Genomic DNA, 17094 nt, shown 5'->3' on the forward strand with positions numbered 1-17094 from the left:
AACCTGAAATTGGTATTGCCCATCCGTGAACACCTTCACCCCAAGCCGTCTAGACTATGAGGTAGGAAGATAAGTAGTCATTACTGACTCATTATGTTAGTGGAAGATCAGAAGATCCTGCTACGATAGCCACTATTTGATTGATGAGGAACCCGAAACAACGGTTGATGGGGATTACTGAAGCAAACTAATCACCCATAGAAGCGATCTGGCACTCGCCTCTCTTGGGTACGATCCTCGGAGTACTCACCTACTTCGTTGTAAAAATAAATTACAACTCGACCCGTATACTTGTAGGTACCACCTCGTATTTCTATATTTTATTGCAGTATTCACACTCTGGACATTAGTATGTCGAGAGGTGATCAGTCTGGCCATCATTTTTTCCATGCACAAGCTCAAATCAATCATCAGACTCCCAATTGCATAGTTTTTCCGATTTGAGTCTTAAAAGAGGCAAATATAAGAAAAGATATCATTATCACTAAAATATAGGAATCGATAAAAAGTATTTAAAAGACTCGTAAACTACTTGAAAGAAAGCTCATTATGTACTCGAGAGAACCTAATTTGACATATCAAATTATGACAGATTAAACTCCCCCACACTTAAGTCTTTGCTTGTCCTTAAGCCAACACACAAAACATGCAATAGAAGACCCTTGGAATATTTAGATAAATAGAAATATGAAAATCAAATATTGAATTTTTACAAGACATATCTCACATAAAACTTAAGATTGATGTTTAGCTAACTTAAATACTCCTAAAGCAAATATACCTAGTTCACTAAATTAAAGAGCTAATAAACCTAGAGGTAATTCAAATGAATAAATACTCAATTATATTATCCATCAACATAAATTATATGGATCCATAGTAAACAAAAAATGAATTTAAGCTAATTATAAACAAATCAAGAAGATCATCTAAATGAAATGTTTAGGTCACATAGGTCTTTTAGGCTTGTATCATTCTGAGACTTAGGGCGGTTTGGATTTCAAGCGAAAGATAACTTGAAACAATTTCAAGCACTCGAAATAGTAAAACACATGACATCATTCCCTACTCATCCCCAAATTAGTCATTAAGCGCAGCACATTATTTCTCCTTCTCTCACTTTCCTTATGTCTCCAAAGAAATGGAATATATTGTTCAATATTGGTGAATACAAAAGCTAGTGAGTACTTGCGCATTACGAAATGAAAGATTTCTTTTAAGCTAATTTTTTTTTTGTTTGAGTGTTTTCTAAAATTTTTCACTATTTCACTCACAATGTTTTAATCACTAACCATGTTTTTATTCCACTCATTTTGCATTTAACAATCATATTGCTTTAAACACTTATATTGCTTTTATTCACTCATTTTTTTAGTACATTTAGCAAGAGTCTATATACAACGTAACTTCACTTTTCTCTCAAGAAAATTTGAAACCACCAAAATGTCTTATTGGAAAAAAACTGTTTCGAAAATGATTTTTTTGCACAACACGAAAATAAAAAATTTTGAAAATTGAGTCGGTTTGTGATATTTATAGCAATGGTTTTTTCCCAAAATAATACAAGTGTTTTGAGTGAGACAGATCCTAGACGTTCCCGGCTTTCAACCGAAGGGTATTCTCTACTATTCTTGTACCATGAACTACTTCAAGTGTGGGCTCAAACAATTACGAATCAAACATCGAACCAGAAATAATTTTCTTACTTTCAGTAGGAAAGTAAATCTCTCTCTCTCTTATAGAAACCGGTAGAATTGTTATTTATGAAAATATAATTTATACTTAGAAATAAATTCTGACTATTTTCGGGCAGAATAACAATATCTCTAAGTTATGTATTTAGCCTTATCGGTGTCATCTATTTATAGGAAGAGGAAGTGAACCCTAGTTGAATTAGTAGAATGCAATTAATGCTTATTTAATAGAAAAGGAATCTCCTAGTTGAACTAGGAGAGAAATAGGCAACTAACCCTAGTTATTTTTCTAGGATTGTTGATCTGCCATAATTTGATATGTCAAATTAGGCTTCCTTGTTATACTTAAGGAGTTTGTTTTCGAGAAAATTAGTGTATCTTTCATTGTTTAGCGTGGTTTTTAGTTTTTCTATTTAATAAGTGTTTAATGTGTTTTTGTACCCATTTTGAGACCTAAATTGGCCAAATGTGTCATTTGGACCCTAATGATAGATTGAGTGTTGTAAGAACTCAATGGTGGCACGATTTTAAGAAAATATATCACCAAGGATGGGATATCGTGATATCGAAGACTAGGTATCACGATACCCTCAACAGTCCTGAAATAAAGAGAAGAATGAAGACCACCTACAATGGTATCGCGATATCCAACCTTCAAGGAAACTTTCTATTTTGAAATTGCCAACAATATCGCGATATCCAGACCATGGGTATCGCGATATCACAATCATGAGGGGACATAAATTTACATCAGGGGTAGTTCTTATCCAACTGAAGCACCAATAAAAAATACACATTGATGGGCATTTTGGTCAAGGAAAATAGGTCAGAATATGTGCTATAATGAGCAAAAATTTGGCTGAAGAGAGAGAGGAGGCATTAGGCATAAATTTTAGTCATTTTCTTAGTTTTTCTTTCATTTTCTAGGGTTTTAGTTCTTCTCCTCCATAGCTATAGATTTAATTTCCTGCTATTTTCTTTGTGTTAATTTACATTCTTAGTGTTAGTTAAGTTAGTTAGCACTGTAGCTTAGTTTATTTACATGTTTAGTACCTTAACTTTGCTTGTAATGACATTTTAATCTCTAGTTTAATTTTTTTTCAGTTTGTTTTCTTTTCTTCTTTTAAAAATCTCAATTTTATTGTTCTTGTTCATTCATGTTGTTGTTAGTTGTTTGTCTTTCAAATTAAAAACCCAAGCTTTCAGTTTTTATATTGAGTTTTATGTTCGTGGCTTTCATGGTTGCTTCTTTGATGTTTGTTAGCTTAAATATGGTAATGGGTAACTAAACCCTATGGGGGTTGGTTGATGGATATGTGGGTAACTTAATTTTTGGGTTAGGGACTAAATTGTAATAGATTGGACTAAATTGAATAAACCTAAAAACTTAGGATTAACACCCCTAAGGGAAAACTAAGATAAGTGAGACCGAGAGGTAACCTTATTGGGCACTGATTCTTTAGTTCTGAGTTAGTTGAGTGAGATCGAGAGATAAATCGAACTAACTTGTCTAATTTGGTAAAACTGAGACTGAGAGGTAAAATGGAGCTACTTTAGTAGTTTAAACAATTTATATCCCTAATTCGTTGATTAATGAACCACATCGAAGTCAACCAACCACCGTTCATTATTGATTGGATAGTTTTATAACTTTGCATAGTTTACGATTTAGTCCCCTTGTTGATTAGTTAGCTAATTAGTTTAATTAAACCCGAGCAACACTGAACCAAACCCGAAGAGGGAAGGGAAATAACATGCTAAGGCCATTACCCTTAGATCTGGAGTGCTAGTTAAGGACCTTATATGACTGTTGAGTGGAGAGGAGGTAGTATAGAAGGAAGAGAGCACTCTCACTCCTAGTCTTGGAGATGGGGTGGAAGAGAAAGTGGAAGATGAAATTGAACCCCAAACAATCTGAGTCACAGGATAGGCTCATTGTACCATTGAGTCAAGTAACCCATCTTGAGGAAAGAAAGAAAAAGAGTGAGGAATTTTTACGTTTCCTCAACATGTTTAAGGCGTTGAATGATAATCTCATGTTGTTAGTTCTCCTAGAGAAAATGTTTAAATGTGTTAAGTTCCTTAAGGAAGTCGTATCTAAGAGGAGAAAGATCGAGAGACGAGAGCAAACGGCTCTTAACGCCGAGTGTAGTGCAGTTGTGTCAAAAAAAGTTCCCCTAAAACTTAAAAACCCAAGCAACTTCATAATCCTTATAGAAATATGAGGAGTAAATTTTGGGAAAGCCCTTTGTGATTTAGGGGCTAGTATCAACCTCATGCCATTATCAATCTATCAGAGGTTAGGATTAGGAGACCTTAGTGAGACCTCAATGACTTTGTAACTTGTCGATCGCTCTTCAATTTGTCCTAAGGGAATCCTCGAGGACGTATCAGTTAGAGTTAGGCAAGTCATCCTCCCGGTGGGCTTTATCATGTTAAACTTTAGAAAAAACCTAGAGATTCTTATCCTACTAGGAAGGCCATTTTTGGCAACCTCTAGGGAGACTATAGATGTCGAAAAAGGGGAATTGATGATGGAAATAGGTGGGGAGGTCGAAATCTTTAAGTGTTTGACCCTAACCTTAGTTCTAAGGAGATGTCACTCTCTCAAGGGTACGAGTGTCAAGCGATTGAGATGATATCTTGCAGCTAATCTTGCAGCTGTTGTGAAATGGTGTGAACTTGCAGGTTTTAGCTCAATACAGAAAAGGATCTAAAAATGAAAGAAATTCACTAAGCCATGGCAATCCTTGAGTAGCCTTAGTCGGGTGATGACAAAAGGTGAATTAAAGTATCGATCACACCACATCAGTACCACTTCGGAGGCGTAACCGATTGCCCTGAAGTTAATTTGTAATGACAAATTACAAATTTGTAATTAAAGCATCGATCACACCACATCAGTACCACTTCAGAGGCGTAATCGATCACCTTGAAGTTAATTTGTAATTTTGTCAAGAAGGCAATTCAAACTAAATTTGTAAATATTTGAATGATCTGATCACGGACTCCATTTGTTTTCCTTGTTTAGTTTAGGTTTAAATTTGAGCATGTATAATTTTTGGACTTGGTAGGTTAGATTTTGAATAATTGGGAGGTTAGATGACAATTTTGTATGTTTTTGGGGCACTTTTCCAATGGTATTGCGATATCCAATGAGGAATATCGTGATACCCTTGAAAGTCTAGTGAGGAGGCCAAAAATTTTTCGAATATTGCAATACCATTCCCTTGGTATCACGATATCCCTGGTTGTTTCAAAAATAAAAAATTTGGTAAAGTTACACTGGTATTGTGATACCCAAAGCAATTTCAAAATAGGGGGTACAAAATTACAGGGGTATCACGATACGCATGTCGAGTCAGGAAAAACACTTGTTTTGAGTATCGCAATCCGCATGTTTTGGCGGCTTTTAAGTCCCCAAACACCTATAAACCCCAATCTTTTTAATTTCTTATGCCCTAGACACCCCAATAACACTCCCCCTCTTCATCTTCTCCTCTATTTTCCTTTTTAATCTTCATCTACTCTTCTCATAAATCTGCCTATTTGGTGTTATTTTCTTCTTCTTTTCATTCTTATCTGCAAGTTTTCCTTCTCCTTGCCTTCGAATAACGATGCTACATTGCCTCCAACCGCTTTGTCGTCGCCATCAACACAGTTTTACAATCTAAAATTCCTTTTCCTTTGTTTTCTTTGAAATTTTTATTTTTGTTATTTTTATTTTTTCAGTATTGCATTTTTTATTTGGTTGTTGGTTAGTTGGTTAGTTTATTAATTGTTAAATAGCTTGATTAAATAGTAAGGTTAGTAAAATGCTGCCATCGGCGGTGGTTTTGGAGTGATTTACAAATAAAAATGTTGAAAATTATTTTATGTCAACCCAAGGGCGAAAGTTCATTCTTGAACGTGGTTTCGACCCAACCCTTTTTGTAATGAGATTTGAGACTTAGTCTGTTACCACAGGTTGTTCGATTGTTGTCTAGTCCCAAAATCAATCATGGTTATCCCTATTGTTCTCGAGTTTTATGCAAATTTAAAAGTTTACGGTGGAAATTGCGAACCAATTTGAGGACTAGAGATTGACATTTCCCCAAGTGCTATTAGTGAGCACTATGGCATTCTATGGTATCAACAAGATGACATTGAAATAATGGATTTAGAATTTTATAAAAATGTTGACATGGACACCCTTCTTGCCTACCAAAAGAAAGGTAGAGGGGAATGGAAATGGGAACAGTACAAAACTTTTCCCTATCATTTAATCAAGCAATAATGTTCCCATTAGCAAAAATGTGGATGCCATTTATCTCGACCCGTATTAGTCCCGTGCTCAACACTAACACAATTAATAATTTTTGAGCAATTTTGTTGTTGGCAATTTTACAGTGGAAGCAAGTCTATCTTGGCACATGGATCAATCAGGAGACGAAGAAGTGTGTTGGGGGAAGCAAAGTTGGCATCTAGTTCCCTCATCTTATTACTGACCTATGTCATAAGAAGGGGTAAAGATGAACCTGACTGAGTAGTTTCACTGCCCTATATGGAGTATTATAGGCGATACCATAATGCTTCAGTTCCACGAGCTACAGCAAAAACAAATTCAAGAATGGAATCAGAGGCGCAAGCACAAAATGGAAATGCCTCCGACCCTAAAAAAGAAAACCACAACAAATAAGGTCGATGAAGGCACACAGTGGCAACGTAAGTTGTTCAATGAGGTGTGCTACAAAACTCAATTGCTCAAGGCGATGAAACCATTAATGGACTGATTTGGGATGAGTCACCGAATAGAGGGCCCACAATGTCCTGAACGAGCAATGCATCCGCTAGCAGCGATGAGGAAGAAGAAAAAGAGGAAAAAGAAGCAGATGAGGATGATGAAGAGATGGATTGGAAAAAATCTGGTTTGAAAAACAGTTTTCTTGCACAACGAAAAATTAAAATTTTGAAAACCGATCCGGTTTGTGCTATTTTTAGTAATAAACCCTAAATTGAAATCATATTTGTGTTTTTGAATAAAAGGATCCTTGTCATTCCCGGATTTCAACCAAATGATATTTTCTGCTATTCTTGTACAAGAAATTATTTCGAGTGTGGGCTCGAACCAATTGAATCAACAAGAGAACTAAAAAACAAATTCTTTTATTTTGAGGTTAAAAGGAAAATTCTCTCTTCAAAATAGAAATTGGAAAAATTGTTATTTAGAAAAAAATATATATTTAATAGTTGATAAAGCATTCTCTTTACTTTTCGGCAGAGTAGCAATATCTTAAAGTTATGTTAAATAGCCCTACCGATGCCATCTATTTATAAGGAGAGAAGGTAGAACCCTTGTTGAATTAGAAAGGTTTATTTCAAATAGAAAAACAATTTTCTACTTAGAGTTGTGGGTGGACAGCATCCCATAGTATTCCTACTATGGTTGTCGCCCCCTACGTGTTCCATAAGGGAATTTTGGGCCTCTCTTATATCGGGTTCAATTACGAGTACTTCCCGAACTTTTCGACCCAATACTTTATAATTTAATCCAACCCGATTCTATTTTTCTATTTCCCAAAATAAACTTCAATATTTTATATTAAATAATTTTCTCATCCCAATTTTATCCCAGTAAAATTATGATGATTTTACCCCAGATAAAATTTCTGAGAAAATATATTTAATATTTTACAATTCAACTTGTTCATTATAACTAGGGGTGAGCAAAACTCGATTCGACTCGAAAAATTAAAAAAAAATTCGAATTTCGAGTTAAACAAATCGAGTTATTTGAGTTAATCAAGTTATTCGAATCAACTCGAATTTTTTTTTCAAATTTCGAGTTCGAATCGAGTTGAGTTTTCGAATTCGAATAACTCGAATAATTCGGATAATTCGAATATCAAACTATAATATTTTACATTTTTACCCCAAACTCCCAAACCTTTTTACTTTTCTCCCAAAACTTTTACTCCTTCCCACATTCCCCCCCAAAACTTTTACTCCCCTCCCCTCCCAACCCCCCAATCTACCCAAAATCCATTTCCCACCAAAATTTTACTCTCCCATTTACTTTTTCTTAAAATTTTACTCCCCAAAACCCTCAATACCTTTTATTTTCCCCCAAAATTTTTACTCCCTCCCACTTTTCCCCTAAAACTTTTATTCCCTTCCCATCTCACCTCCCATCTACCCCAAACCCTCCCCCCTCCAATTTTTTTTTAATATTTTCCCTCCAAAATTTTACTCCCCCTATTTACTTTCCCTCAAACTTTTATTCCCCAAAACTTTTTATTTTCCCCTAAACTTTTACTTCTCACCCTTTACTCTCAAATAAAAATCAAAATTATCCAAAAAATCACTAAACATAAATAGTAATAATTTTATTTATATCTACTATTTATATTATTAAATTAAATTTCACATTTTATATTATTTATATTATTAAATTGTTTAATCATATTGAATAATTATATTAAAATTGAATTATTAATTATGCCATAAAATATTTGTGTTAAAATTTTATATTAGTATCAATTTCACATTTTATTTTAAAATAACTTTTATTAAAAAATCATATTTTTACATTTAATATATTTTTAATTCTAAAATACATAGCGACAAAAATCAAGATAATTGAAACAACTAAGCAAGTAGAGAAGCTAACTAATATATAAAAATTTATAAATAAATTATGAGGTAATGAAAGTTAATAAAAAAAATTGATTAAGGTGGACAAATTTTATTACGATGGGTGGCAGTGGTTACAATGACCCAAAATTATTTTTTAAAATTTAACTCGAACAAACATATTCGATTCGATTCGAATTCCATCTCACTCGACTTGATTCGAGAAAACTTCAAATAAAGTTAGGATGATAAAATGAGATTCGAAAACTCGAGTAACTCGAAAATTTTTGATTTGATTCAATCGAATGCTCGCCCCTAATTATAATTGTATGATTTATTTTCATTTTAGGGATTTGAAATAGCTCAAAAATATAAACTCATTCTTCCAATTATTTTTGAGTAATCCATGTAAATTTGCAAATTAACATTTCTCATTTTCATTTCCATTTTAAGAAAACCACATTCATTTCCAAATGATTTCATTTCTCAATTTCGAAGAAAACCATAATCATTTCTGAATGTTTTTTCGCTTCTCTGTTTCACCATTTGTAGTCATCTCTGTTCATTTTGATTCAAACACGCAATTCATTTCTGATTTCAACAAGCTAGCGAAGGGACCAATTGGACATATGTAATTATAACTCAAATGATTTATAATTTTTAGCTTTTCGCCTACTAATTATAAACTCATTTAGTCAAGAAGTCATTCCACTATAGTATTGTGATTGAGATCTCCCTAACAACATACCATTACAAAAGCAACTACTCAGTGCTCGTCCAATGACATTGTCATAAGTGTGTTACCCTTATAGGATATCATTGATCTCTTTGGGATAATAGTCGTTCTCCTAATATGATCCTATTTTATCTCATAGTAACCATTACATCTCCCTTAATGAAAAGTCAATCACCATAAAATGAGAGGATATCATTTACTCATATCTCAAGTTATGAATTTCATTGTTGTGAATGATGCTACATACTGCTGAAGTCGTACACCCAACGCACCAGGTTTAAATTTCTTATATTTTTGAACTCAAACTTTTACTTCCATCAAAGTGTACGAGTCACGCATACATAGTTCGTCATTCACTCAGGATTTAGGTATGTCACACTATGAACGTCACAAGTGAATAAATTCATAAACGGATTCAGGATCTATTCTTCTTGGGTCTAGTCCGATATACTGTTAGTCCAATCAGTAACATCTATGTCTCTATCTTCTAAGAGTCATTTGCTCTGATGCTCAAGAGAAAGCATCTCCCCAATTAGACTTGATAGACGACATATTAGTTCATTTTCAATTAAACTAAGAACATGTTTAGGTTCGTCTATTAATATAAGTTGTCTTTCTGTATTACGATCCAATCACGTAATATCGTTTAGTATTAGTTAAACATTAGACAACCAGTGAGCAACATTTGCTTTCATTTTGCTTTGTATGCAAAAACCATATGAGGATAATATAAAAAGTATTGTACTTCATGAATAATGTTGTTAATCAATTTGTTCAAAAAATTACAAGTATACTTAAATAAATATACTACACTTAGGACACCAAATCCAACACAATTACCCAACACCGTATGTTGACAAATTTGAGGCAATGTTCGCTCCCGAGTGTCCTGTCACTACAAGGGTAGTTTTCAAAGGCCCAAGACCACCGACGCATCAACGCTACAGCCGAAAAAGGCAAGGGAAAGGTGATAGCTGGATCGGAGCGAGACTCCGATGAAGATTAGTTACATGTTTTGCATTTTTCTCTTCTTTTCTTTTATTTTATATGGCATGTAACTATTAAATTACTAAATTTCTTTTTCGAATTTGAATTTGGACTTCCTTTTTCTTTTTATTTGCTTTTATTATTGGTATTTATTTGTGTTTTGTCTTCTATACAACCACCCACCTGGAAGTTACACAATATTTTGAAAATATTATTTAATTGAAAAATTAATTTAACAAATATAGTCCATTTTGAGAAATAGAAAAAATTATAAAGTACTTAAAACAAAAATGCAATAAATCTAGGCAGGAGAAAATCGAAGGCATCATGAGTACAGGCATATATGCACATAAAAAAAAAATTCATTCATGCAACACATTCATGCACATATATCACTATTTGGGGGTAATTGTGAACTGATAGTAAGGATTCAAATGTGAAATTACAAGCCTTGTAATTGTATGAGCTATTTGGTTTCCTTTCATTCTAGAGCCTAAAACCACTGAAATTATTGGCATTTACTACCTGTACTGACAGTCCTGTATCAGTGGAGACATCCTATTCACAAATATGTACTAGTAATTGCCCATTCTCATTTTCTCAACACGAAGATAGAGCTTCCTTGCTATCTGTTGAGGCCAAAAGAGCTAAATACTCCTGTATTGCTTCACCTTCTTTTGTAACTTCAATGTCATAGTCTGATAACGCATCTGCTTTTCCTATGTCTCTAGCAAGTTCATCTTCCATCTCCACATCCCGTTCTTCGTCTGCAGTTGATGGTCCTTCAACACTATCAGGGTTCAAATTGCTAGCCTCTGAAGCAGGATTCCCGCTGCTGTTCGCATCAAAAGCCAGGAGTGGATCAACTTCTGGCAGTAGTCGACTCATCGTTTGCTCCATCGTCTCACCAGCCTGAACAACAGCAACCACTGAACCCAGGAATATATCAGAATATTGCTAGGATAAATACTAGTCAAGTTTATGGGAGATAAACAAGTAATGATTTCAGCAAAACCTTTTTCAAATATAATCCTCTTGAGCACTAGAAAGCTTTCACAACTACATCCAAATTTGGCAACAAGGTACTTCAAGTAGATTTTCCAATAAACTGGAAAGATTGCAACATGTATTTACCATGTTGAATCTATAATGTCTTTTACATGAATTCTTAGTTTGCACTACTGATTCTTTTGAGTCGTGATATGTTTTTCTAAAAAAAAGCTTTTGTTTAATTGTTTCAAATGACTAGTGAGAAAAGCATATCCTTTCCCCTTTCTTCTGGCTTTGGCCATTATTATTATGGAACATAACAGGGTTTAGCTATATATCTCACAAATTTTAAATTTGTTCGCTCACCTCCACCACAAACATGCAAACTACATGAAATTATTATTGGGTTACCTCTAGTTACTAGAATATCTACTATGACAACCATAGAATCTATATCATAAAGATGGAAATAACTATGAAATACCAGTATATCAGTTCAGAACTATTTCATCATTACCTCTAGATCTGTCAAATCCCATAGATACAAGCTCTTCAATTCTGGCATTTACAGCTCGTTGCTCTCTTTTCCTTTTCCTTGACTCAATATCAAGCTGCAGACAAACATAATCAATGATGGCCACAGCCAATAAAATTGGAAATTAGGAAAGCTTCATGCAAAAGCAGTCAACCTGGATGGCAGAATTAGTTTCTGGATTTGTCAGATCATCTAACGCCTTTTGGAAGTCATTCTCATTCCTTCGAAGGGCTTCAGCAGCAAGTTTCTTCTCAAATCTGCCAAATCTTAAAGGTCTTAGCATTTTCAATTTAAAAGAAAAAGGACAAAAAGGAGGGTCACTTGAAGCAATGATTGTTAAACTTGAACTTTCAAAATACACCAAAATGATGGTCATCATATCACATCAATGAAGATTTAAAAGGACAAACAAGAATACAGGAGTGCCCAGCTCACCCAATAGCCACCAATTCTTTCAATTTCTCAACATTCACTGCCTTCTTCAATGGTGTCACTCCATATTGCTTTAGCTCCCTGAAAACTTGTTACATTAATTATTTGTACATAAAAGAAAATGACAATCATAAGAGATCTTAAGTATATTATACCCACATGATTTCTATTTTATGCCGGATATCATCCTCCCGCTTTTGTTTTCTCTTTGCCTTCTCCTCAAAAAGAAAATCAACAGCTCTCCCGATATCTTGGTTGTTCAATCGTAATGCCCTCCTTGCATCACGTTCCTTAAAGCCCATGCTCATGACATGAGATAAGGCTTCATCAGGCACTTGTAACTGATATAGTCAGAAAAATAAAAATAGGGCTTAATATTGGAGAAGGATGCAAAGAAACTATGGTTAAGAAAATAAAAGTGGAAATAAAAAAAAGAAATGGAAACAACAAAATGATGGCTGAATGTGGCAGAAGGAAGTAAGAGATGAGCATAACAAACTATTGATGTATGTCATTTCTATTATATTTAACCAATATTTTTCATTATATAAAAGTTGCAATAGTACAGAAAGCAATTTGCAAATCCAGTCTTGTAATTCTTGGTTTATAGATGTGCTCAAAGGATAGCTGCATGTATGCTGATAAGAGTATATATAGGTTATTGAGATGAGAGGAGCTGTAGTGGTCCCCTACTGGGGGAGGGATATAGAAGAGCTAGCTGCTTTGGACTGTAATTATAGTGACCTGTGAGAATTTTGCTTGTGCAGATGTCAGTGCCTTTTTAGATTTATCCAACTGACCATTATGATATGCCACCACCCCTTCCAACAACTCCAACCTCATATGTCTACAAAGAAAGTATCCAAAAGAGATTAGCTTAACATCGCAACAAACAGCATTCTCATTCAAGGCCAGAAACATAGAAATTGAGCCACTGAAGCAGTTTTAAGAAAGTACTCACAGTGCAAGCTCTGGCTGGCAACCAGCTTGAAGGAGTCTAACACGGGAACAATCCTTCCCGTGACAACGCTCAAGTCCTTCTCTGGCTTTTTCAAGGCGTATTCCTGCAACTGAAAGCCAACTGATGTCTCGAAGCAAGAAATAGCACCACACCATGTCTATTTGCAGTATCGGTACATTGTCAATAAACTGCAAGCAAGCACATACAGCTAAAGTGTATAGGATATTGAGTTGATTCAAATCTAAAGAACAAGCATGCAATTATTCAAATAACATATGCATGTTTAAGATCATATAAGGATTAACTAAAGGCTAAATCAACTTTTAGTTATATCCCTAAACAAAAATCTGAAACACAGCATGGGTTAAGTTATTCAGAAAAAGAACCTTCTTCAATTCTAAGAAGGAATATCTTACCTCAAGGACCTTGGGATCACAAAGTGAGAAAGCCTCCTAAAAGAAAGAATATAGAACTTATATTAATTAATTGTCAAACTCAAAGAAAAATATTTCACCTTAACCAAATTATTATCTTTGTTAACAAGCTATGTTTCTCGGACTCTTTTCCCTAAATCACATGTCCAGTTACATATCTAGACGTGGATGCAGAGATACAACCCTCCAAATATATGGAAAACTTGGAAAGATTTATTATATCCATGTCAAACGCATATTTGTATCTAACACTCATCCCCCAAGTCTGATTAACATAGCAGACAAGAAAGTTTATCAACTGCTACTCTAAGAATCCAGATTCAAACAAGAAAAAATTAGTACTGTAGAAGCAAATGAGGAAGGATACTAGAGACTGACCTCACCCATGGTAAGCACTTCCAGTGCGTCTTTATACAGTTGTCTCGTAAGTAGATTCTTTGCATTTTCATGAAGCATCAGACCCATCATCACTGCCCTGTTTAAAGACCATTCATAACTTACTTCAGTTTAAAAAATGGGGTCAAATGTCTTAATACCCTAGGGAAAATTGACATACCGCTGATCAGTCTCAGTTCCTAATTGTACTTTTTGCCCTCCCTGGTTTTCAAGTTCAATATTGAAGTCTTCAATTGGTAGTGAACCATCTACATGTCTCTTGGAAAGTGCAGTGGCTGCTGCCCTGCCCATAGAGATAACTATGGATTAGTCACTGGTTAATTTGCAAAACGATATGCAATGGTACTTACAAAATGAACAGAAAGGAACTATTATCCATCCCACCGAATCTTGAAAAGATGATCATTTCATAATGCAGGAAAACTGTAAAACTGTAAAACTGTAAAACTGTCGCATCCATTAAACTTTTCAAAGGTAAGATGGAAGTCTTTGGTCCATCTAAAACGTTCAAAGAGGAAGACGCATTTTTCAGAGTATTCCCCCACTTCGAAAAACAACAGTAGACGCTTGATATCATCTCAACTTAAGGTAAACCATAAAGGACCAACATATCTCAAAGACTCAAACACTGCAAAATACTAACATTTGACACTATCAATTCAATCATAGACTTCAAAATACAGTACCACAATGATTCTAAGACAGAAAAATACTACAATTCCATCAACTACATGGAAATACTTATACATCCCAAGAACACAATTCCTTTTGGCATAATAATATATGATTGATAACCCTAAACCCTAAAAGAATGAACGTAATCATAAATTTCCTTATTATAAGAATAAATTTGGTAACTTCGATTAAACCCAGAATTTCAATAAAACCAAGAACCCAATCAACCATTAAAAAGAAAAAAAAAAGCACTCAGTTTATACAGAAATATTGAATACTATTAATTAAGCATTTAAAAGAAAACAAAGGGCGAGAGAAAAGGAGAGAGTTGACCAAAAAGACTCACTTGACTCGAGCAAGTCTGCGAGAGCGTTCTTCCTCGGCCATCAATTCTTGTTCCAAGGACTTGCCTTCATCAACGGAGACACGGGTGGCAAGAATCTTAGCATTGTTTCTGATACCCAATTGGGTTAAGTTTTGAGAGCCATCGCCATCTTTCAAAACTTTACCAGCAGATATAAGGTTGATAGAGTCAGGACGTTGGGCATTTGATCGTTTGGCGACCTCTTCCCTCAGCATTGCCACCGTCCAATTCTCCAATTCTAAGTCTATCACCCCTACCCATGTCCCTGCGATCCTCAATTTCGCCATCCCACAATATAATTTCCTGTTCTCCCTTGCAAGAAAGGAATAAAAAGTCGAATGTGAGAAAGGGTAAAGACTTCTCCAGTGAGGACGGGGCGTCTTATGTGTATATATAGAGGTTGTAGAGAAACAGATAGTAAAGTTCAACGGTATCTTAGTGAGCAAGTTCATGAATTTTTATGGTTAATTTCTGCTATTAGTCTCTTGTACTTTACGACAGTTGAAAATTTAGTCCCTATACTTTTTTATCAATTTGATCCCTTTTTTTTTGAATTGATCACTTTTAGTCCTGTACTTTTCAAATTTGAAGTGTTAGTCGTGGCCCAAACAATATCAATTAAATTTTTTGGTTAAATTCAATTACTAGTCATGTACTATATGTACATACTATAGATTTAGTTTATTTTCTCCAAATGGATCATTTTAAATTCCTATACTTTTCAAATTTTAAAATTTCAGTTTTAACGCAAATGATAACCGTTAATCCATTAACTGATTTTTAGTAAGTAATACGGAGAAATAATAAGCTAAAATGGCATTATACATATTATAATGCACATCAAATTTTAGGAATAGTAGAACTCTACCTAATGAATTTAACAATTACTATTTAGTGAGGACTGAAAATTTTAAATATGAAAAGTACATAGATTAAATCCATAACTTTTACAAAATACAGTGATTAATAGAAGAATTGAACCTATTTTTAATTCCACCTCTACTTTGGTTTCCACGTGGTCTTACTTTGTAATACTCCCAACTATGAGTTGTGATTAGGGTTGAGCGTTCAGTCGAATTGAATCAAATCGAATCGAGTAAAAAAATTTGAGTTAATCGAGTTGATGAGTCATGTTTTCTCATTGTAACTCAAATTAAAATTTTTTCGATTTGAGTCAAATCGAGGGAAACTATTTCAGTTAAACTAAAAAGTTAAACATGTCAAATTAAAATATTATTATAATATAACTAATTCCATATTAAAGCACATAAATTTGAAACCATATATATTTGAAAAATTCAAAGCAAAATAAGATAATAAACTTAAATCGTTAATTAACTTATTTAGGTCCCAAAAGTATTAATTTAGAAAAATTTTAAATTTTAACTTTCTTTATATATTCTTTAGATTTTTTTTAAATTTGAATAATTTTTCAAAAATATAAATTTTGAAATTTTATAAATATTTTGATTTTTACTTTTTTGTAATTTTTGTTGAGAGAGAGACTAATTTGCTCATTTTCAAAACTGACAGGGACCAAATGGGTATATACACCAATCAGTTATCTGAATTATTCTAGTTATTCAAATTATAAAATTCAACTCGATTAGAACTCGAATTACTTATTTGAGTTGACTCGAAAAAATCAAATAACTCAATTCGATTAACTCACCTTTAGTTACGATTCAAAATTTAACTTATTCAATTAATTTTGGCTTAAAGGTGTAAAAAGCCCTCAAACTTTTTCCAAAAAAGCAATTAAGCCCCTTCTTATTTTTTACACTTAATTGAGCACTTGAACTTTCAAAATGCATCAAAAAAGCCCTCAAACTTCTTCAAAAAAAAAGCAATTAAATCCCTGCTATTTTTTCACTCAATTGGGTACTTAAACTTTCAAAATATACCAAAAAGACCCTCAAAATTTTTCAAAATAGCAATTAAGCCCCTGCTCTTATTAAAAATTAGAAAAAAATAACAATAAAATAATAAATTTTAGAAAAATTATTAAATTTTAATAAAATATAAAAATGTAACGTCCCAAAATTCTTATTATTGTTATTGTGAAAATATGATACAATTGTGTATCGACATTTGTGGTTAAGTGCTCTAAGTGAGTCTGGGAGGTCTTGAGTTCAAGTCTTGACTTTGGCAAATTCTAGTATTTTTCTGACTTAACCCCTATTTCTAGCTAGTAGGCTTTTAATTAAAAGTTTGTAAGTACTTACCAGAATGAGCCTGCTGGTCTGGTGGTTAAAAGAAGTGTTGGTTGGCAGAGGGT

General features: G+C 33.7%; 1 protein-coding gene across 2 annotated transcripts; it reads right to left on the minus strand.

The window, feature by feature from the left end:
* Positions 1-10373: 10373 nt before the first annotated feature.
* On the minus strand, positions 10374-15197 carry LOC105791054 (uncharacterized). 2 transcript variants are annotated; one of them, XM_012618933.2, is made up of 11 exons: positions 14799-15196; positions 13938-14060; positions 13760-13856; positions 13364-13399; positions 12948-13135; positions 12731-12833; positions 12146-12327; positions 11990-12067; positions 11709-11811; positions 11537-11630; positions 10374-10958 (listed from the first exon to the last, which is right to left on the minus strand). In XM_012618933.2, exons 1-11 carry the CDS (start codon positions 15101-15103, stop codon positions 10630-10632), a joined length of 1638 nt encoding a protein of 545 aa, XP_012474387.1. In that variant the 5' UTR covers positions 15104-15196; the 3' UTR covers positions 10374-10629. The 2 variants fall into 2 exon arrangements, with proteins under 2 accessions (XP_012474387.1, XP_052491076.1); XM_052635116.1 differs by lacking the exon at positions 13364-13399 and having other exon boundaries at positions 14799-15197.
* Positions 15198-17094: the final 1897 nt, after the last annotated feature.

This window comes from Gossypium raimondii, chromosome 8 (assembly GCF_025698545.1).
Source record: "Gossypium raimondii isolate GPD5lz chromosome 8, ASM2569854v1, whole genome shotgun sequence".
NCBI classification, from domain to species: domain Eukaryota; kingdom Viridiplantae; phylum Streptophyta; class Magnoliopsida; order Malvales; family Malvaceae; genus Gossypium; species Gossypium raimondii.

Bases quoted from the DNA above. Each gene is read 5' to 3' on its own strand.
- LOC105791054 (XM_012618933.2), bottom strand. From the start codon at position 15,103: ATGGCGAAATTGAGGATCGCAGGGACATGGGTAGGGGTGATAGACTTA. The intron at 13,857-13,937 runs GTATGTCAATTT...GTCTTTAAACAG, and splicing joins GGAACTGAGACTGATCAGCG to GGCAGTGATGATGGGTCTGA. The intron at 11,812-11,989 runs GTGAGCTGGGCA...AAGATTTGGCAG, and splicing joins AAAGAATTGGTGGCTATTGG to ATTTGAGAAGAAACTTGCTG.